Consider the following 21,891-nt stretch of genomic DNA (forward strand, 5'->3'; position numbering starts at 1 on the left):
GAGTAGTGAGCACGTTCTACCTCCTTTGTATGATAAAAGGGATGATACTCGTATTTCATGGAGGTTTTTCTGATAGTTGGAATGTGTTCATGTGCAATGGCAAAGCCGGATTATTGGACTTCGTGTTGAGCATTTTATGTAATCTGTGACTAAAGAACCTTCTGTCCACATATACCGTTCTTTGCAGACTTGGTGGCCCGGGGATTGGCACCGTTTTTTGCAGCACACCGATTCAAGACTGACCTGAGCATCTGCATGATGTTTTTATTTTTTTTCTTGTTTGGGTTTCCTCCCTTACTATGGCAGGAGGGACAATCCAATGTGTATTTCTTGCACATTGACTCAAGTTACGCAAGATATGGACCCAACAATGGGCAGAGAAAGGTCCTTGATATAGTGGCATCTGAATAGGACTATGAGGGCATGCAGTTCTGATGGCATGGGACCAGCTTGCTTTCTGTTTTTGATAGTCATGCATTTGATCATGGTAGTCTACATAGTCCTGTTTTTTGTACTTGACCTCTGCTTTGAAGCTCGAACGTTGGCCATAGTCTACAGCAAGTGCCTTTTGGTACCTTTTTTTTCTATTGGTATCTTACATGTGATCTCCAAGAACATTTTCATGACTTCTGAAAGTCTTGGTATATTATGAGAATGAGAGCCGTGGCTCGTCGGCTTTACCAAACCAGTATGACCGGTTACATAAATACGTAAAACCCAGTATAATATGCAGCAGCTGTAACAGCAATCTATTCTGGGGTCCCAGTTTGTGTTTGGGAAGTAACAAAAGCTCCCAGGAGAGACGGGTGTGAAGACGAACAAATGGAGCGTAATAAATCCATGGAACTCAAGGCTGTGCATAAGTGATCTTCTTCCTGCAGCGAAGAACTGCATTATGTATTATAGATTTCTGCCATTGTGCTCTAACCTAAATAGATGCATTTCTTCTCTGCCTTTTATATTAACAAGAGCCTCATTAACCCTTTCATAGAGTGGATTGGACAATGTTCTAGTAATCTAGTCGGCGAAGTCGACACCTATGTATAGTACTAAAAGTTTGTTAAAAATCTTATTTTATTTTACTTTTATCTTTTAATTCTATGCAATGCAGCACTCCTTTATCTGAACTAGACCTATAGCTCCGTCAATTCATCCTGAACTTCCTGGTTCATGAATTCCTAGAAATACAGTGGCACTCAGGAAAATCATTAAGAGAGTACATTGTGATGCTGTAACTCTGCAAAACAAAAAGGGAATTTGGTGCCAACTAGCGTCTGCAGAAAGCTGAGACAAAGCCACTGCAGTACCTCTACTTCTAGGAAGTCACTTTTTGGAAATCACAGTGTGTATTATACCAATATCCGATATAGAGAGTCCGATAGAGGAATCCTATACCAGCTGGACAACCCCTTCTCTAAAGGCCCTTTTTTACACTGGCCAATTGTTGGGCAAGCGAGCGTACACAGAATGCTCGTTCCCAATAATTGCCCTGTGTAAACAGGGCGACGATCAGCCGATGAACGAGCAACTGTTCCCATACTAGCTCCTTGGGGAAGGAGTGCTGATCAACGAGCTGTCCCGTTGATCGGTGCTCATTTACCCTGCCCACATCGGGCCGTATAATACCAGCTTAAGGGCCCACTAGTGATAACCGTTAATCGGCAGGGATCCGGGAGCTGATATACCCGGTGATCAGGTGCTGCCACTGCAGGAGAAATGTGGTATTACATGGTGCCTGGTTAATCTGTTTGCAGTGGATCTGCTCTGGCTAATATAAGGGTGGGGGGTTCCTAAACTCATAGGTCATAAGGATACAGGGTAGTCCGAATGACTAGTTCCAAATTTTTTTTCTTTTTTATGTGGAAATTTTCTTCAATACAATAATACTGGTCATCCTGGTTCATGAAACTCACACAGGCCGTACAGTATAAAGAGTAAACGGTATTTCGAGTGTCGATGGCATTTAGGGTCTGTGGAAGAATGAGAGATGTCCCTTATGGTCACTGTAATGGATGCGATGAGTGGTTGACACCTAGAAAATTGAGAAATAAAATATTAAGACACGACTATTTCTAAGATTTATGTTTTGTACAGTTCTGCTGCGGCTAAGCAATTAACAAGGAGTGTCATTACCCCCCATGCATGCACCCAGTGTTATGGGGATGAGTGCCATTCATTACTGTCCTAAATCCTTTCACTTCTTCTTGTGTTAATCTATAAAGACTATTAGTGTCTCAAACGCTCCCTGTGTGATGAATAATCCTCAGTGTAACAAAGGGGCAAAGCCCTAGTGACTGATAACCAGAGAGAATTTGCATGTTAATTACTTAATGTCGGAACGCAGCGTTACAAGTAGCTGCTCACACCAATGGCGGAGGATGCCTGAGAAACCTAAAGAAGCCCGACATTTACAGAAGTGTAACACATCCACACTGGTTTGTGAGCGTTTTCGCTGCTTTTGAAAGGCAAAGATGGTGTCTAGACCGAACTCGCCACATAAATTCATTAGCCCATTTGGCGCTCGTTTAATTCCGAAATTCATTGCCATCGTTACATCCAGTAGTTGAGTTTTCGTAGGTGACAAACTCTTTAAAGAGGAGCTGTCAACTCTCCTGACATTTCTGTTTTTAGTAACTACTTTTATGCCCCATGATATAACAATTCTGGAGTATTTTTTCTTAAAATTCTGCCTTTTGCAGTTCCTCTGTTTATTCCTCTTAGAAATTAATGAATACATTGACAACTGGGTTTTATCAGTGGAGGGTGTGTCCGTACACAGTCTGACAATATCCAATCAGTACTGACGGTGTCACAGTGTAGGGACACGCCCCTTTGACAAGGGGAATGGTAACACCCAGTTTTCAGATTATTCTTAGGAAGAATAACAGAGGAATGGCACAGTGTAGAGTTCTAAGAGAAGGTGCTCCAGAATTGTTTTAACATGGGAAATACAAGGATTTACTAAAACAGACATGTCCGCAGAGGTGACAGATCCTCTTAAAATCAGAACTCCATTTGAAGCATGAAAATTCAGGTATGACTGATGGGAGGAGTAAAATATTTGTGTTAACTACAGTGTCAGACTAGAGTAAGTGAGTCATTTATACAAAACGTGCACATCCACATTCAGTTGTATTGTAATGTTGTCACACAAGACATATCATTACTAATATCTAATATATGTTATTTCTGAATTCTCTCCGAGACCCAAGTGGCAAGTTGGTGGCTCCAAATGGGGTTGTTGTCCGCTGGACCTTGGAAGCCCGTTGTTGTATCAGGGCGTTAACCCACTGATTAGCCCATTGATCCTCCTTCTGGTACTGTGGTGGGCCAGTCCGACTTTGTCTCCCAAGACTCAGGGCTGCAGGAAGCTGAGAACTTGATTAGCATAAGTCATACCTCACAACCGCCCCGTATTTTGCAGGATTGTCCCGTGAAACGTACCTCAAAGTGGATGTGGCCAATGCAAATGAGCACCAGAGTGGGGGGTTTCTAGTTCTTTTTTGTGGCCGTCCCCAGGTCAAAGGTGGAGCTTAAAATGTTCGTGTGATGATAGTAGCTACACGGGAAAGAAAACCATTGTGCTCTCTCATGTCACAGGCAGAGTAAGGGGCAGCTAATGGAGCCCTTAAGGCCTTATTAACACGAACGTAGTTCAAGGCCGTGATACGCACGGGCCTATGTAACTCAATGGGGCCGTTCAGACAGTCTGTGATTTTCACGCAGCGTGTGTCCGCTGCGTAAAACTCATGACATGCCCTATACTTGGGCGTTTTTCGCACATCACACACCCATTGAAGTCAATGGGTGCGTGAAAATGACGCGCGGCACACGGACGTACTTTCGTGTGCTGCGCGTGATTCGCGCAACAGTTGTTAAAGAAATTAAGGGACAAATGAAACTACCTCCATCTCTGTTTAACAACATAAAAACAGTGTCATAACGATGCCATATGCGCGAAAATCACGCAGCCGCGCACCAAATACTGATGACACACGCAACTGCAATGCAGAAAAAATGCGTTTTTTTGCGCGCGCAAAACGCACACGTTTGTGTGAATAAGGCCTTAAGGGTGAGGACCTGCGTTAAAACAACTCCCCATATATCAGCTTCCTGGACATATATGAATGTGTCGTGCGGAAAGCGGCATAATGGGGTTAGGTCTGGTCACCCCTGAGTGTTTTCGGGGGAGTTAGGTTTCAAACTAAGGTTACCTCTGTGGAGATCTGGTGTGAAGGCCATAGCCTGTATTAACCAGATACTAATCTGATGTGGGTGCATCCCCCAATATGCTGCTTTTACTACTGTACGTCTGTCAGTGCCATCTGGTCATGATGTTGTGGCATCTTCTTGTGTTGCTGTCAGTACGGTAAATGGCTCCAGAGGTTGTCACCTCTGTTTTAATGTATCCTCCAGATGCCGTGCTTGTTTAGGGCTTCTCTTATATAAACACATTAAGTTGATGATCCTATATTTATTTTTCACCCGACTCCAGATCACACACTCCAGGTATTTACACCTACCAGTATAATATACCAGTATATTGTATCCACAGATGGTCCTTTAGTGAAGTAGCGTGATTTAATCTATGTTGTAAAGTTTTTTTGTGTTTGTTTTTTTACCAAAATTGGTGTCAATTTGTCACTTTACACTTGTAGTACCGTTTTTCACCACTTTGCGAACAGCTGATCTTTTCCATACACTCCAATAGAACAGCACCACTAGCTAAGAACACGAATGCATTTAAAAACATAGCGCAGCATGCCGCACTATTGTTTCTGGTAAAATGACGGAAGCCATTAACCCCTTCCCTCTTTAGCCACTTTTGACCTTCCTGACAGAGCCTCATTTTTCAAATCTGACATGTTTCACTTTATGTGGTAATAACGTCGAAATGCTTTCACCTATCCGGGCGATTCTGAGATTGTTTTCTCGTGACACATTGGACTTTAAGATAGTGGTAAAATTTGGTCGATACATTCCGTATTTAATTGTGAAAAACACGAAAATATAGTGAAAAATTGCAAAAATTAGCATTTTTCTCAATTTAAATGTATCTGCTTGTAAGACAGGAAGTTATAACACACAAAATTGTTGCTAATTAACATCCCCCATATGTCTACTTTAGATTGGCATCGTTTTTTGAACAGCCTTTTATTTTTCTAGGACGTTACAAGGCTTAGAACTTTAGCAGCAATTTCTCACATTTTCAAGAAAATTTCAAAAGGCTATTTTTACAGGGGCCAGTTCAGTTGTGAAGTGGTTTTGAGGGCCTTATATATTAGAAACCCCCAAAAAGTTACCCCATTTTAAAAACTTCACCCCTCAAAGTATTCAAAACAGCATTTAGAAAATGTCTTAACCCTTTACACATTTCACAGGAATTAAAGCAAAGTAGAGGTGAAATTTACAAATTTCATATTTTTTTGCAGAAATAAATTTTTAATACAATTTTTTTTATAACACAGAAGGTTTTACCAGAGAAATGCAACTCAATATTTGTTGCCCAGTTTCTGCAGTTTTAGGAAATATCCCACATGTGTCCGTAGCGTGTTACTGGACTGAAGCATCGGCCTCAGAAGCAAAGGAGCACCTAGTGGATTTTGGGGCCTTATTTTTGTTAGAATATATTTTAGGCACCATGTCAGGTTTGAAGGGCTCTTGCGGTGCCAAAACAGTGAAAATCCCCCAAAAGTGACCCCATCTGGGAAACTAGACACCTCAAGGAAATTATCTAGGGGTGTAGTGAGCATTTTGACCGCACAGGTTTTTTACAGAAATTATTGGAAGTAGGCCGTGAAAATTAAAATCAACATTTCTTCAAAGAAAATGTAGGTTTAGCGATTTTTGTTCTCATTTCCACAAGGACTAAAGGAGAAAAAGCACCGCAAAATTTGTAAAGCAATTTCTCCCGAGTAAAACACTACCCCACATGTGGTAATAAATGGATATTTGGACACACGGCAAGGCTTAGAAGGGAAAGAGCACCGTTTGGCTTTTGGAGCTCAAATTTAGCAGGAATGGTTTGAGAGGCCATGTCACATTTACAAAGCCCCTGAGGGGACAAAACAGTGGAAACCCCCCACAAGTGACCCCATTTTGGAAACTACACCCATTGAGGAAATTATCTAGGGGTATAGTGAGCGTTTTGACCCCACAGGTTTTTTGCATAAATTATTGGAAGTAGGCTGTGAAAATTATAATCTAAATTTTTTCAAAGAAAATGTAGGTTTAGCTAATTTATTCTCATTTCCACAAGGACTGAAGGAGAAAAAGCACCGTAAAATTTATAAAGCAATTTCTCCCGAGTAAAACAATACCCCACATGTGGTAATAAACGGCTGTTTGGACACACGGCAGGGCTTAGAAGGGAAAGAGCGCCATTTGGCTTTTGGAGTCCACATTTAGCAGGAATGGTTTGCGGAGGCCATGTCACATTTACGAAGCCCCTGAGGTGGCAAAACAGTGGAAACCCCCCACAAGTGACCCCATTTTGGAGACTACACCCATTGAGGAAATTATCTAGGGGTATAGTGAGCGATTTGACCCCACAGTTTTTTTGCAGAAAATATTGGAAGTAGGCCCTGATAATAATAATCTATATTTTTTCCAAAAAAATCTAGGTTTAGCTAATTTTTTCTCATTTCCAGAAGGACTGAAGGAGAAAAAGCACCACAAAATTTGTAAAGCAATTTCTCCCGAGTAAAACAATACCCCACATGTGGTAATAAACGGCTGTTTGGACACACGGCAGGGCTTAGAAGGGAAAGAGCACTATTTGGCTTTTTGAGATCACATTTAGCAGGAATGGTTTGCGGAGGCCAGGTCACATTTGCAAAGCCCCTGAGGGGACAAAACTATGAAAACGCCCAAAAAGGGACTCCATTTAGCAAACTACACCTCTTGAGGAATTCATCTAGGGGTGTAGTAATCATTTTGACCCCACAGATGTTTCATAGAATTTATTAGAATTAGGCAGTGAAAATAAAAACAGTCCTTTTTCTTCAATAAGACGTAGCTTTAGCGCAAATGTTTTCATTTTCTCAACAAATAAAGGAAAAAAAGAACCCAAAATTTGTAAAGCAATTTCTCCCGAGTACGGCAATACCCCATATGTGGTCATAAACTGCTGTTTGGGCAAACGGCAGGGCTCAGAAGGAAAGGACCGCCATTTGGAGTGCAGATGTTGCTGGATTGGTTTCTGGGCGCCTGTGGGCCCAAAACAGTGGAAACCCCCCAGAAGTGACCCCATTTTGGAAACGACACCCCTCAATGCATTTACCAAGGGGTGTAGTAAGCATTTTAACCCTGCAGGTGTTTTGTAGAAATTAGTGTTCACTCGATGTTGCAGAGTGAAAATGGGATTTTCTTCCATAGATATGCCAATATGTGGTGCCCGGCTTGTGCCACCATAACAAGACAGCCCTCTAATTATTATGCGGTGTTTCCCGGTTTTAGAAACACCCTACATGTGGCCCTAATCTTTTGCCTGGACATATGACAGGGCTCAGGAGTGAAAGAGTACCATGCGGAGTGGAGGCCTAATTTAGCGATTTACAAAGTATTGGTTCACAACTGCAGAGGCTCAGATGTGAAATAATAAAAAGAAACCCCTGAGAAGTGACCCCATTATGGAAACTGCACCCCTCAAGGCATTTATTAAGAGGTGTAGTGAGCATTTTCACCCTACAGGTCTTTTCCATAAATGAATGCACTGCGGATGGTGCAAATTAAAAATTTATATTTTTCCCTAGATATGCCATTCAGTGGCAAATATGTCATGCCAAGCTTATGACACTGGAGACACACACCCCAAAAATTGTTAAAAGGGTTCTCCCGGGTATGACTATGCCATATATGTTGAAGGAAACTGCTGTTTGGGCACGCTGTAGGGTTCAGAGCCGAGGGAGCACCATTTGGCTTTTGGAGATTGGATTTTGCTTGGTACTAAATTTGTTTGAGTATTGCTGGTGTTTTATAATGTGGGGGTACATGTAAGCGGGGCGGAGTATATAAGGGGCATAGTCAGGTGGTATGAAAAAATAATAATAATCCATAGATGTGTGTTACGCTGTGAAGCAATCCTTTCCGCACAGGCCAGTGTCGCACTGATAAATGGTGTCATTTCTTATCCTCCTTTTGGTCCACACTCTGCACCTTTACAGTTTGAGGAATTTTGCTGGGAAGTGTTGTCCTGGTATAATACGGGCACCGTCGCTTCCAGCGGATATGTTTGGGCCCTCCCTTTCCTGGTTCCCTAATTTTAGGTCCTTGATAAATCGCCTCTTCAAACTGAAGAAATGTTCCCCTCGGGCACAACTGCATATTTTTTTATTTCCTGACTTATTGGAGCCATAACTAATTTTATTTTTCATAGACGTAGCGGTATGAGGGCTGGTTTGTTGCGGGACGAGCTGTAGTTATTATTGGTACCATTTTGGGGTACATGTGACTTTTTGATCACCTTTTATCCTATTTTTTGGGATGCCAGGTAAACAAAAAAATGCAATTCACAGCTTTTTTCTTTTTTTTTATACAGCGTTCACCATGCGTTTATAAATTACATGTTAACTTTATTCTGTGTGTCAGTACGATTCCGGCGATACCTAATTTATAGCACTTTTTTATGTTTTACAACTTTTTTCACAATAAAATTACTTTTGTAAAAAGAATGTATTTTTTTTCTGTCGCCAAGTTGTGAGAACCATAACTTTTTAATTTTTTTGTCGACGGAGGTGTATGAGGGCTTGTTTTTTGCGGGACGAGCTATAGTTTTTATAGGTACCATTTTTGGATACGTGCGACTTTTTGATCACTTTTTATTCTAATATTTGTAGGGCAAAGTGACCAAAAAACAGAAACTCTGGTAAAGTTTTTTACGTTTTTTTTTTTACGCTGTTCACCGCGTGCAATAAATAATATAATATTTTGATACCTCAGGTCGTTACGGTCGTGGCGATACCAAATACATATGGTTTATTATTTTTCAATAATAAAGGACTTGATAAGAGTAAAAGGGGGATTGTGTTTTATTTGATTACTTGGGGACTTGAAGGTCCAACGGTCAGGTCAGATTTCTTTTTTTCTAATACATTGCACTACCTATGTAGTGCAATGTATTAGATCTGTCAGTCATTCACTGACAGCAAGCCGATTAGGCTTCGCCTCCCAGCGGGGCCTAAATCGGCTTCCGTAATGGCAGAGCAGGAGACCATTGTGTCTCCTGTTGCCATAACAGCAGTCGCCAGTCCTGATTGCCTGTCAGGGCTGGCGATCTGCTAGTAACCGCTACGATGCAGCAATCGCTTTCGATTGCTGCATCGAAGGGGTTAATGGCAGGGATCGGAGCTAGCTCCGGTTCCTGCCGTTACAGGTGGATGTCAGCTGTACAGTACAGCTGACTTCCACCGCTGATGACGCCGGATCAGCTCCTGACCAGGCGCCATCTTGCCGGCAGCTACGGAAGCCGATCAGGCTCCGCCGCCGGGCGGATCTTGACCGGCTTCGGTGCTAGGCAGACCGGGAGGCCAGTATTAGGCCTCCGGTTGCCATTGCAGCCACCGGAACCCCGGCAATTTCATTGCTGGGGCTCCGATGAGCTGCAAACACCTTAAGTGCAGCGATCGCGTTTGAGCGCTGCACTTAAGGGGTTAATGGCGGGGATCGAAGCTAATTTCGGTCCCCGCCGTTACAGTCGGATGTCAGCTGTAAGATACAGCTGAGATCCGGTAATGATGGCACCGACTCAGCTTCTGAGCCGGTGCCAAACATTTGACGTACATGTACGGCATTTTGCGGGAAGTCAATGCTTTCCATGACGTACATGTACGGCAAATGTCGGGAAGGGGTTAAAGTAAATGGGTTCCGTCGGGTGCGGATGGTGTCCATCATGCAGCAAAACAGGCACTTATGGTATTTTCGTCATTGTGCTCCTCTGACAGAGCAGAATAAGGTAAAAAATTATGCAAATGTGAACAAGGCCTAACCCTTTAATAGGGTAGGATCATTTTTTATTAGTACACATTGCCAGGAAAAAATGTTTTTGTTTTTCCATTCTTTTCCCTGTTTTCCTTGTTACATGGTGGATCGGAATTTTCGATTGTGATCCATAGACAATACGTTGATGTCTTTGCGTAAATCCCCATGAGTCAAATCCGTTTGACTAGGGTTAAACTAGCTCATAAAAGTTGTGGTCTGATAGAATAGACATGGGAGTAATTCATGTCCCTCTGATGGGTTCTTGAAGATTCTTCCAGATTGCTTTTGCCAGCCGAGATTCAGTGTCTCTTGAATTCCGACCTCACGATTTACATAATCCCCTTTTTATGTTCCTAATCCCTCTTTTCCCTTGCCTGTAATTTAACATGTGCAACTTTCTCGACTGTTTCCTGGTAGACTTTGTGGAATGATGTCAACAATGTACGCCGTGTTTCATACAGGAGCATCAATAATTTAATAGTAACAAGAAAATGAAGTAATAAAAAACGTAATCCTTTTTTATAGTAGTTTTCTGTAAAAAAAACAAAACAAAAATAAATAAATTGCTTTAACCCCTTAATGACCGGGCATGTTTGTACCTTAATGACCAAGCCAGATTTGTCAAATCTGGTATGTCTGACTTTATCAGAGAATAACTCTGTGAAAGTTTTGAATATCCAAGTAATTCTGACATTGTTTTTTCGTCACATGTTGTACTTTATTTTAGTGGTAAAAATAGACTGATACGATTTGCGGAAATTAATTAAAAAATAGAAAAATGGAAGAAATTTTGTAAAAATTACCATTTTCCCCTATTTTTAACTGCAATATGTCACATATGTACACACATACTGTACAATTTTTTAAATTAAATATATATTTCTATCTCTTTACTCTATTTTGGCAGCACTTTTGAAAAAATAAAATAAATTTTCAGCAATTTAGAGGACTTACAAATTGAATAATAATTTTATAAATTTTGAAGTACATTTTGTTTTCCTGCACCAAGCCAGGTTTTCAGAGGCTCATAGGTCTCAAAGTGATGGAAACCCCCACAAATGACCCCATTTAGAAAACTAGACCCCTTAAGGTATTTACCTAAGGGTATAGTAAGTATTTTGACCCCACAGTTTTTTGCTAAATTGAATACATAGCAGGTGAAAAAAAAAAAATTTCACTTTTTTTCATAAAAGTATCAGTTTGAAGACCAATTTCTTTGTAAAGCGACCATGAGAATGAAGAAACACACCACAAAATCTATCACCCTATTTCTCCTGTTTTCAAAAATACCCACATTGTGGCCCTAATGCGCTGCCTGGACACACGGCAGGACCCAAAAGGAAGGGAGCACCCGGAGGCTTTCAGGACTCCTATTTTGCTTGAAAATGTTTTAGGCCCCACTGTACATTTGGAGAGGTTTTGAGCTGCCAGAACGATAGAAACTCCCCATAAACGACCCCATTTCGAAAACTAGACCCCTTAAGGTATTTATCTAGGGGTATAGTTAGCATTTTGACCACACAGGTTTTTTGCTAAATATATTGGAATTAGTCTGTAAAAATGAAAATGTACTTTTTTTCTGAAACAACATAGAAATTTTTATTATTTACAAGGAATAACGAAGAAAATGCACCCCAACATTTGTAAAGCAATGTCTCCCGGTTACGACAATACCCCATATGTGGTAATAAACTGCTGTTTGGACCCACAGCAGGGCTCAGAAGGGAAGGAGCGCCATTTGGATTTATGATTTTGCTGGAATGGTTTTCGGTGCCATGTCGCATTTGCAATGCACTGGAGGGACCAAAACAGTGGAAACCCACGAAAAGTTACCCCATTTTGGAAAAACCTTCAAGAAATTTTTCTAGGGGTATAGTGAGCATTTAGACACCACGGGTCTTTTGCAGAGTTTATTGGAATTAGGGCGCAAAAATTATTATCAACATTTTTTTCCACTAAAATGTTGCATTTTCTAATTTTCACAAGGGATAAAGGAGGAAAAAAACAACCATTTTTTATAAAGCAATTTCTCCCGAGTACGGAAATACCCCACATGTGGTCAAAAGTTTTTTTCATTAGAAATGAATTAACCCTTTCAGGACTGATCCATTTTTTGCTTTCATATTTTAGATTTTCACTCCCCGCTTTCCAAGAGCTATAACTTTTTTATTTTTCCATCAATAGAGCGGTGTGAGGGCTTATTTCTTGCGGGACAATCTGTAGTTTTCATTGGTAGCATTTTGGTGCAAATGCGATTTTTTTTTTTTTTTTTTTTTTTTTTTTTTTTTTTTTTTTATTTTTTTTTTTATTTTATCACTTTTTATTCAATTTTTTTGCAATCCTGAGCAAAAAACAGGAATTCTGACACCGTTTTTTAGGTTTTCTTTTTGCGGCGCTCACCGTACGCTATAGGTGACATTTTTACTTTATTCTGCGTGTTAGTACGATTACGGCGATACCAGATGTATATAGGTTTGGTCCTTTTTTTTAGCGTTTGCGCAATAAAATGACTTATTTATAAAAAAAAAAATTTCTGTGTCACCATATTCTGAGGGCCATAATTTTTAAATTTTTTAGTCAAAAAAGCTGTGTAAGGGCTTGTTTTTTGCGGGACAGAGAAGTTTTTATTGGTACTATTTTCGGGTACATGCGACTTTTTGATCACTTTTTATTCTCTATTTTGGGAGGGGTGGTGACAAAAAAAATTGTGATTCTGTCGTAGTTTTTTATTGATGTTTTTTGGGGTGTTCATCGTGCGGGAAAAATAACATTATAGTTTTATAGTTGGGTTCGTTACGAACGCGGTGATACCAGATATGTGTACTTTTTTAACGTGTTCATTTTTTTTCTATAATAAAAGTCTTATTATAGGAAAAAAAGCATTTAGTGTTTATAGAACTTCTAACTTTTATTTTTACACTTTTTTTAAAACATTTTTATTACTTTTTTTTACTTTTTTTCCTTGTCCCACTAGGGGACACTTAGTCTTGCAGCTTTGATCGCTGCTGGAGTACATTACACTACACACGTAGTGTAATGTACTCCAACTGTCATTGTGACGTGACTGTCACACTGACAGGAAGCAGAGGAGGAACGGCCGGAGGCTGTTCCTCCGAGGCTTCCATACATGGCAACCCGGAGGTCATTATCTGACCTCCGATTGCCGTGACAAGCATCGGTAGCCCCCACGATCACTTCGTGGGAGCTGCTGATGTGCTTCAAACCACTTAAATGCGGCGACGGGAATCCGTCGCCGCACTTAAGGGGTTAACTGCCGAAAGCAGCGGCGATGGTCCGCTGTCCGGCGAGACTGATGTCTCAGCTGTCTAGGACAGCTGTCAGCGCGCGTCTGTCACTCTGTGTTTACACAGAGTGACAGTTTGAAATGCGGACGTAAATGCACGTCCTGGTGCGGGAACTAGCAGCCGACCATGACGTTCATTTTCGTCCTTGGTCGTTAAAGGGAATGTGTTGCCAGAAAAACATGTTTTGTTTTTTTTTTTAATTAAACATTTATTGTGTAGGTGATTAAACATTGTTCACATTTTTTTTTTTTTTTTTCACGAGTCAGAAAATATTATAAATTGGATTCTAATTTATAATATTTCCCATTGCTGGTCACTAGATGGAGCTATTCCCAAAATTGCAGCATTGCAAAATTGGGTAAAAAGCCCTCGCTCTAGTGAGCTCTCAGCATCCCCCCCTCCTTTATCCTGGCTAGTGCCGGGATAAACAAGGGGATTGAACAGTCTAACCTCCTACACTGTGTGTCGCCATTTTTTTGAGCTAACACACAGTGTAGTAGGTTTACATACAGTAGTAAACGTACACAAACACGAACATACATTGAAATCTCTTACCTGCTCCTGCCGCCGCGGCTCCCTCCGACCCGTCCGCTCCGTCTGCTGCCGCTGGTCCAAGTGCACAAGTCCGGAAGCCGCGACCGGAAGTAGTAATCTTACTGTCCGGCCGCGACTTCCGGTCCACAGGAAAATGGCGCCAATTTCAAATTGGACTGTGTGGGAGCGGCGCATGCGCAGTTCCCACACAGACGGCGTACAAAGAAGTGGATGGGACGTGACCCATTCGCAGTCCCTATGGGACTGTGGCTGCCGTATTCCATGTCTGTATGTGTCGTTAATCGACACATACAGAAATGGAACAAAAAATGGCAGCCCCCATAGGGAAGAAAAAGTGTAAAAATAAGAAAAAGTAAAACACAAACACACAAATAAATATAAACGTTTTTAATAAAGCACTAACATCATTAACATATGAAAAAAAAAATTGTGATGACACTGTTCCTTTAAGGGGTTAAATGGGGTTGTCTGGTGTAACTTGAGACTTCAGAAGTGTCTTGGTGTCATAGGGGCCTTCGGGCCCAGGTGCGATATCTCTTCACCCCTATGTCTATTTCCCTGCCCTTTTACCCCATAGGGAACTATGAGTTAAGAGGTGGAATGAGGTTCAATGTGATCCCCCCCCCCCCATTTAGGACCCTCCTCTATTAGCCAGAGGGTTGAGTGATAACAAAGTTTCTCTCTTCCTCTTTCTCTTTTTTTTTTCTTTCTCTCTTTTTCTCTCTGAGGCCATGGCAATCTGATTACAATGAGCACTGTGTAATGCTTCCTTTCTCCTGTAGTGGCGCTGTAGGGGAATTAAATACTTGCTGGCAACCCGTGGATCTGGGTAGCGAGAGACCCTGTGATCAGCTACATTGCTACAGGACTGTTCTAACAAAAAGGATTCTCCAAAGTGGACAACCCCCGTAATATCTGATTGTTTTCTTCATTTCATCTTACAATAACAAATAATCAGATCAATATTTTTTCCCGTGGATTGTGTTAGACTAAATTGAAGTAATCTGTCTGGGAGTGTTGGCGTACAGCTAGATTCCCTACAGTTTAAAATGGTGTAGTAATCTAGGACTTATTTTACGCAAGTATCATTAGGATGTCCACCTGTAAGCAAAAATATATACGTGCAAAAAAATTGGTACATTCTTGTACAGCTGGAAATTTATAAGTAGAACTTAGGGGCGTAACTGGGAAAGACTGGGTATCATAGCAAACTTTTGACTGGCCCCCCCTTCCCTACACAGCCCCCCTTGTAGATAGTGCCCCCCCTTTTAGATTGTGACATACAGCTCCCACTGTAGACTGTGCTATACAGCCATCCCTGTAGACTGTGCCCCCTCTGTAGACAGTGCCCCCTCCCCCCTCTGTAGATAATGCCCCCTCCACCCTTTTGTAGACAGTGCCCCCTCCACCCTCTGTAGACGGTGACCCCTCCCCCCTCTGTAGACGGTGACCCCTCCCCCCTCTGTAGACGGTGCCCCCTCCCCCTCTGTAGACGGTGCCCCCTCCCCCCTCTGTAGACGGTGCCCCCTCCCCCCTCTGTAGACGGTGCCCCCTCCCCCCTCTGTAGACGGTGCCCCCTCCCCCCTCTGTAGACGGTGACCCCTCCCCCCTCTGTAGACGGTGACCCCTCCCCCTCTGTAGACGGTGACCCCTCCCCCCTTGTAGATAGCGCCCCCCAAACAGATAAAACAAAAAAAACTCTAATCACCTAGGCCCTGTTCCCGCGACTAACTGAGCTGTTCCAAAGAATCAACGCCGACGGAATCCTTGCGTAGGCCGGTCTGATCAAGTGACGTCATCACGCCGGCCTTCGCAGGGATCCCTGCTCTGCCATAGTGTTCAATAGTATCTGCGTCCTAAGGACGCAGATACTATTGAATGTGGTGTCGCTGCCGCTGTAGCAGCCATAGCGACTGCTGGCGGGACCAGGCATAGGGTCACCGCTATGGGTGCTACAGCAGTAGTTACGCCACTGCTTACTGGCTCAGCCTGAAAAGGCCTTTTTTACATACCCTCTATATACTAACCTCGTGCCTGTGTTTTCACGCTAAGAACTGCATTTCGTCCCGGTTTTCCTGCCTATTATACATGTAGATTCCCTGTTCTCCACTGAGGTGTGTTGTGTAATGTCCCTCCACATGTGACACTGCAGGAATGTACGTATTTCATGCCCCCCAGGGAGACCTAAAATGCGGCTTTTGTTTGTCTTAAAAGCTGCAAATATTGGCACACAACGTACAGTTGTGCTAAAATGTTTTATACTTTTTTTTTTCTTTTTTTTTGTCACTTTCCAAAAGTGTAGTGAAAAGTGGTGGGGTTTAGTTAAAGGGGAGCAACCTACATGTGTGTTATGCATTTTTGCATGGGTAAACTGAGGAATAAAGAAAAAATGTAGTTGGTTTCTGTTTGCAACTCCACCCCTTTCCCTGTGATGTCTTCATAGAGACTGCCAATTATTTTCAGTCACATATTTTTTGCTCTCCATTTAGATACAAAATAAATTCAGAATTCTGCTGGTTTACGCTTTATTAGGCTGGATTCACACGAGCGTGTTTGGTCCGTATAGGACGGAACGTATTTCGGCCGCAAGTCCCGGACCGAACACAGTGCAGGGAGCCGGGCTCCTACCATCATAGTTATGTACGACGCTAGGAGTCCCTGCCTCTCCGTGGAACTACTGTCCCGTACTGAAAACATGATTACAGTACAGGACAGTTGTCCCGCAGCGAGGCAGGGACTCCTAGCATCGTACATAACTATGATGCTAGGAGCCCGGCTCCCTGCACTGTGTTCAGTCCAGGACTTGCAGCCGAAATACGTCCGTCCTCTACAGACCGAACATGCTCGTGTGAATCCAGCCTTAGGGTATGTTCATACGCAAACGTAAAATAAGTCTGAAATTACAGAGCTGTTTTCAGGCGAAAACAGCTCCTGAATTTCAGACGTAATGGCATGTGCAGGCGTTATTCGCGGCGTCCATTGCGGCGTAATTGGAGCTGTTTTTCAATGGAGTCAATGAAAAACGGCTCCAATTACGTCCTAAGAAGTGACATGCACTTCTTTGATGCGGCCGTCTTTTTACACGCCGTCTTTTGACAGCGTCGCGTAAAAAAAAAAAGCCCGTCTGCACAGAACACCGTAAGACCCATTGATTTCAATGGGCAGATGTTTGCCGACGCTTTGGAGCCGTATTTTCGGACGTAATTCCAGGCGTAAAACGCCTGAATTACGTCCGTAAATAGGGCGTGTGAACATACCCTTAGAGAGCAGTGCATTGTGGAATCTCTGATATCAATTACTCAACTGAGCTGGGTCACATGACTTTCTAAGTAGCAACCACCATTATTTTTATTTTTTTTTTAAATTATTTTTACTTGCTCTTTATCAGTTGAATATCAACCTAAAGTTTTTGCTAAGTTTACCAATATTTTATATGGATTTTATACCATAAAATCTTGTTTAGAAATAGTTTTCCATTTCTTGGGGGCTTAATTTAGTTCTCAGTTTATTTCTATTTAACAATCTCCAGGCTCCCTCTTACTGAGCCTCATTGTCCTCAGTATGGCAGGTACATGACCTTTTTGTTGCTTTTTAATAAATCACCGTTGATTTAGGTCCATGTATGTAGTTTATAATCATTAAATGAAATCGGCTCTCCGTGTGACTTCCTGCTGAGCTTGTGGTGGGCTAGTGCTTATACACAGCAGCCAATCTGATGAAGCCGAGCTGCAGTATAAACAATATGTATGGACCGAGAATCAGCCTGATTTCAGACTACTAGTAGCTAAATGGCAGTCACTCATTACAGCTGTATAATAATGGAGCAGAGCCAAGAAGACATTTATAAAATAATCATTAGGTAAGATTAAGGTAACGACTTATGTTTAACATTTAATACCACGATCTAGGTTCCTTTTAAGAAATAGTTGTAATTACCATATAAACCTATGAAGATGGTAGCAGGGCGCCGGTATCCGGCTGTGCCGTTATGTGCGTACGATATATATGGACCATTCCTCTTCCTTGATTATTTAAAAACTGCAGGAGATTTTTCCAATAAAATATCTTGAGTAAATATTAATGCTGCGCTTCTTTCCCGCTGAGTAAACTCGCCGCTTCATGCCATTTTATTCTAAATAGAACTATTTATTGCATTGATATTGGGCTTGTAGAATTGGCACTGTATTACTTACCGGGAAGAGTCTCCGGTCTAAGTGTCGCTGCAGATGTTGCTTCAGGCATCACAATGCTGCCGCTCTCTGTATTCCCCATCTACGTTTAGTGAATAATTAAATACATGATATGACAATAATACTCTTGCTGCCAAGGCGCCATGATCACCACCGGGGGCTGGCACTGAATAAAATACCGGAGGCCAAGATATGACGCCTGTCAGTCACTGATTATCGTCTCCGAAATAATAGATTTTCTGTACCCAATTCATAATCCGCATGGATATGATTTATAGGAGAACTTTGGCCTTGTGATTATTTAGGGATGCCATATTATTATAAATGTAAAATATTGTTATTTAAGGTTTTTATTTCATCTTTTTGAATGTCGAATTCTGAGAGATATCTAGGCAAAAACAATATGGCTGCCGTTACAGCTCCTTGTTACCAAGCTTTTCCTCATTCCTGATGGGCAAAACTGCTTTATTATGCAATCCTATAGGAACAAGGGATGTACCACTGCATAACAAGCCATTCAGGACTGTAGGAAAGCTGTGTACCAAGTGACCTTTTATGGGTTGTCTTGTATAAAAAAGCAATGATCAAAATGCCCTATTAAAATCTTGTACAGGATTTGGAAAAAATGGCTACCTTCTTCTAGAAACCATGCCACACCTGTCCGCAGGTTGTATCTGGTATTGCAGTTCTGCTCCATTGAAGGGACAGCGCTGAGCTTCAATACCAGACACCTTTGGACAGGTGGGGCACTGTTTTTGGAAGAAAGTAGCCATATTTTTCTGATTCTGGACAACCCCTTTAAGGCATTCTGAGTTAACAGGGCAATTTCTTATTTGGGTTCTCTCTCATTTTGGCCGGAGCAGGTGGTGGCTACAAAGAGCTTCTCTCTTTGGAGGACCTGCCATTTCAATGCATTACACACAAATCCTGTTCACTCCATTGAGCACCATGTAATGCTTCATTTCCCCTGTGGTGGTGCTGCAGGGAAATTGAACACTTACTGCCAGATTCTCTTGCGGATTACAGCTGATTTCTAAGGATCTCTGCAGCGGATCTCTGTAATAAGCTTATTTTTCGGGGAAGGTTGTAATAAAAATTGTCCAAAGTGCACAACCCATATATTGCGAGTCGCAAAACTTTCCTGTAGACTGAAATGGACAGAATTTTTTTTATAATTTGACAGAGGGAAAGAAATGTACTATTAATTTTCAGTGAAATCCTTGTAATATAGATTATAATAGTTAACAACTTTTTAATCTCTGTGAAGGCTGATTAATTTAATCATTGTCTTATATGGTAATATGTTGTATTTTGTAGGACGTGAACAATGGCGGTGAAGGGAGTGAGTTTACAGACAGTGGCATTGATGCAACCACCACAGACACGGACTTTATGTCAAGACGTTCGAATGCCACCACGTCCAGTTACTCGCCTACCACAAGCCGAGCATTCATCGGAAGCGACAGCGGTAGCAGCTCAGGAGATGTCCTCCGCCAAGGAGTGTATGAGAACTTCCGTCGAGAGCTGGAGATGAGCAGCTCCAACAGGGAGAACTTAGAGGAGGCCAATTCAGCACTAAGTGACGAACAAAGCAGCGGCACTTTAAGCTCCCCAGGCCAGTCCGACATTCTCCTGACTGCTGCCCAAGGAACTGTGCGAAAAGCTGGGGCGCTGGCCGTCAAGAACTTCCTGGTGCACAAGAAAAATAAGAAGGTGGAGTCCGCCACCCGCAGGAAGTGGAAACATTACTGGGTCTCTTTAAAAGGTATGATGCAAACCGGAGCAGCGTAACCCTAACGCTTAACGTATGTCTCTAGTTTTACTCTCCGACCCGAACTGATGTCAAGCGTGGAGAGACGTGCAAGCTGGGCAGTACAAATCCTGTGGCTGACCTACGATGCCAGGAAAGTATCGTGCATGGGTCCCATCCTAATCAATATGACCAGTCACAATAATCTCTGGGTGTCGTTTGGTTGCCATGGCAACTGTACCGCCTAGCGTGCAGGATCGTTCCTTGTCGAACAACCCATCAGTATGAGACGTAACAAAGTAAATGATAATTTGATGTTTTACGAAGCTTTTCCATTGTGGAGTCAGAGGTTCTCCACCTAAATGTAGTTTCCTAAAATATGATGACTGTCTGCCTGACAACCCTGTTAAGAAAAAAAAAATTGGTTGTTGGGAAGTGTTCATTAGCAACCAGACTCTAGCTCTAAGCTAGGGTTGTCTCTCTTCTCTCTCTTCTCTCTCTCTCTCTCTCTCTCTCATAGATATAGAGATAGATAGATAGATATAGAGATAGATGAGAGATAGATAGATATAGAGATCGATGAGAGATAGATAGATATAGAGATCGATGAGAGATAGATAGATATAGAGATCGATGAGAGATAGATATATCTCATATCTATCTCTAAAAAAAAATAATGATTTAAAGTGTGGGATAGGAATGGGGCCCTCGCTGCCGTCTGTCTTATTTCTTTTGCCGCCTCTTTCTGTCACTTTTTGTTATGGCTGTTGGCATAGCTTGTGGACCAGCTACTTTAAATATTTGAGTTCACATTTTTATAAACCTATGTATCCGCTGTCACCGTCTCATACGTCTTCCTCCCCACACTGGACATCTGGACTTCATCTATAAGTGGTGATCCCCCTGTCTTGGCGTTCACCTCTGGATGCAGTCGGCTTACGTCATGGTGTATGGTTTCACATGGGAGCGGTCACATATTGTGAATTAGCTGCTCCCCGGGTTTTCGGGTGTGATCAGAGTGTTTCTTCTTAGCAAGGGCTGGGATCATACCGCTCCGTGATAAGCACGTCCTCACTTCTGACAGCCTGGAACTAATTTATAAAATCGTCGTATTATTCAGATTTCACATGAAGGTTGTTCTCCGCTCTCATTTTTTTAATGAATAGAGTAGCGTACATGCCATTATTGGGCATCCATCACAGCCTCCGTTTAACGTGTATGTTGGGAATTTTTTCTGACGTATACGCCAAATGCAGGCTATTAAACGAGGTGTAAAATGAGCCATACCCTAATCCTCAAACACTGTGTCCCTCATCTAATTGTCTCTCAGGGCTGTGCGGGCAGCACAAAAATGATTTAAAGTAAGGGCAAAACCTGACACCAATAAGAGCCTGTCCTCATAGAAAACATGCAAAGATAAAGTCATACATTTACAGAAGTCACGCAGCGCTATTTTCCCCGTCTAAACGATGGACACCTTGACTGAACCCGGCCCTTATTATAAGTCATTGCGGTCCGTCTGCGCCGCTGGCGTCTGAGGTACGACGGATCCTTCACAGCGTTATGAGCAGAAGTCACAACCAAGATGTGGACAGAATTTAGATGGAAAGTTCTACAACTTTCTAATATACTTTTGTGTTTTCTCATTTTCAAGATCTTTGTTCTGTCGGTAATTGAGAACATTCTTATTCAGCTCTTGAGTTCTCGTTCACGATCAGAATCTCAAAATGAATACAAAAACTGGCCTAGCAACCAATCACAGAGCAGCTTAAGAAATGAAAGCAGAACTGTGATTGGTTGCTGTGGGTAACAAGGCTGGTTATAGTATTAGGCTTGTTTGATAAACGAGGCCCACTGTATATTAGAAAAGCCTTATTCACATGAGAAAAGTTATGTAACACTGACGTGAAAAAAACGGTCCGTGCATTAGATTTGCGTCCAAGTGAAGAAAGGTCACGTGATCGCACAGGTGATGCAGGCCTTTGTACCACACCAGTGTGGAATAGACTCCTGGTTTCACTTTCTGTGGACGGCACTTCCTCCCATAGACTTGAATGGCCTTGTTGGAACCGGAAAAGTGACCAAAATAGGACATGCACAGAGTTTCTTGGAT

At 42.1% G+C, this 21,891-nt stretch overlaps 1 protein-coding gene across 8 annotated transcripts in view; it reads left to right on the forward strand.

Annotated features, from left to right (window-relative positions):
• TIAM1 (TIAM Rac1 associated GEF 1) overlaps nucleotides 1-21,891 on the forward strand; it is a 291,994-nt gene that overhangs the window by 177,833 nt on the left and 92,270 nt on the right. For all 8 annotated transcript variants that reach the window (XM_075854541.1, XM_075854544.1, XM_075854548.1 and 5 more), the window contains one exon: nucleotides 19,346-19,793. In XM_075854541.1, coding sequence (XP_075710656.1) covers nucleotides 19,346-19,793 — 448 coding nt within the window. The remainder of the gene's footprint in view (nucleotides 1-19,345; nucleotides 19,794-21,891) is intronic.

The sequence above is a fragment of the Rhinoderma darwinii genome, chromosome 2 (assembly GCF_050947455.1).
Source record: "Rhinoderma darwinii isolate aRhiDar2 chromosome 2, aRhiDar2.hap1, whole genome shotgun sequence".
Classification (NCBI taxonomy): domain Eukaryota; kingdom Metazoa; phylum Chordata; class Amphibia; order Anura; family Rhinodermatidae; genus Rhinoderma; species Rhinoderma darwinii.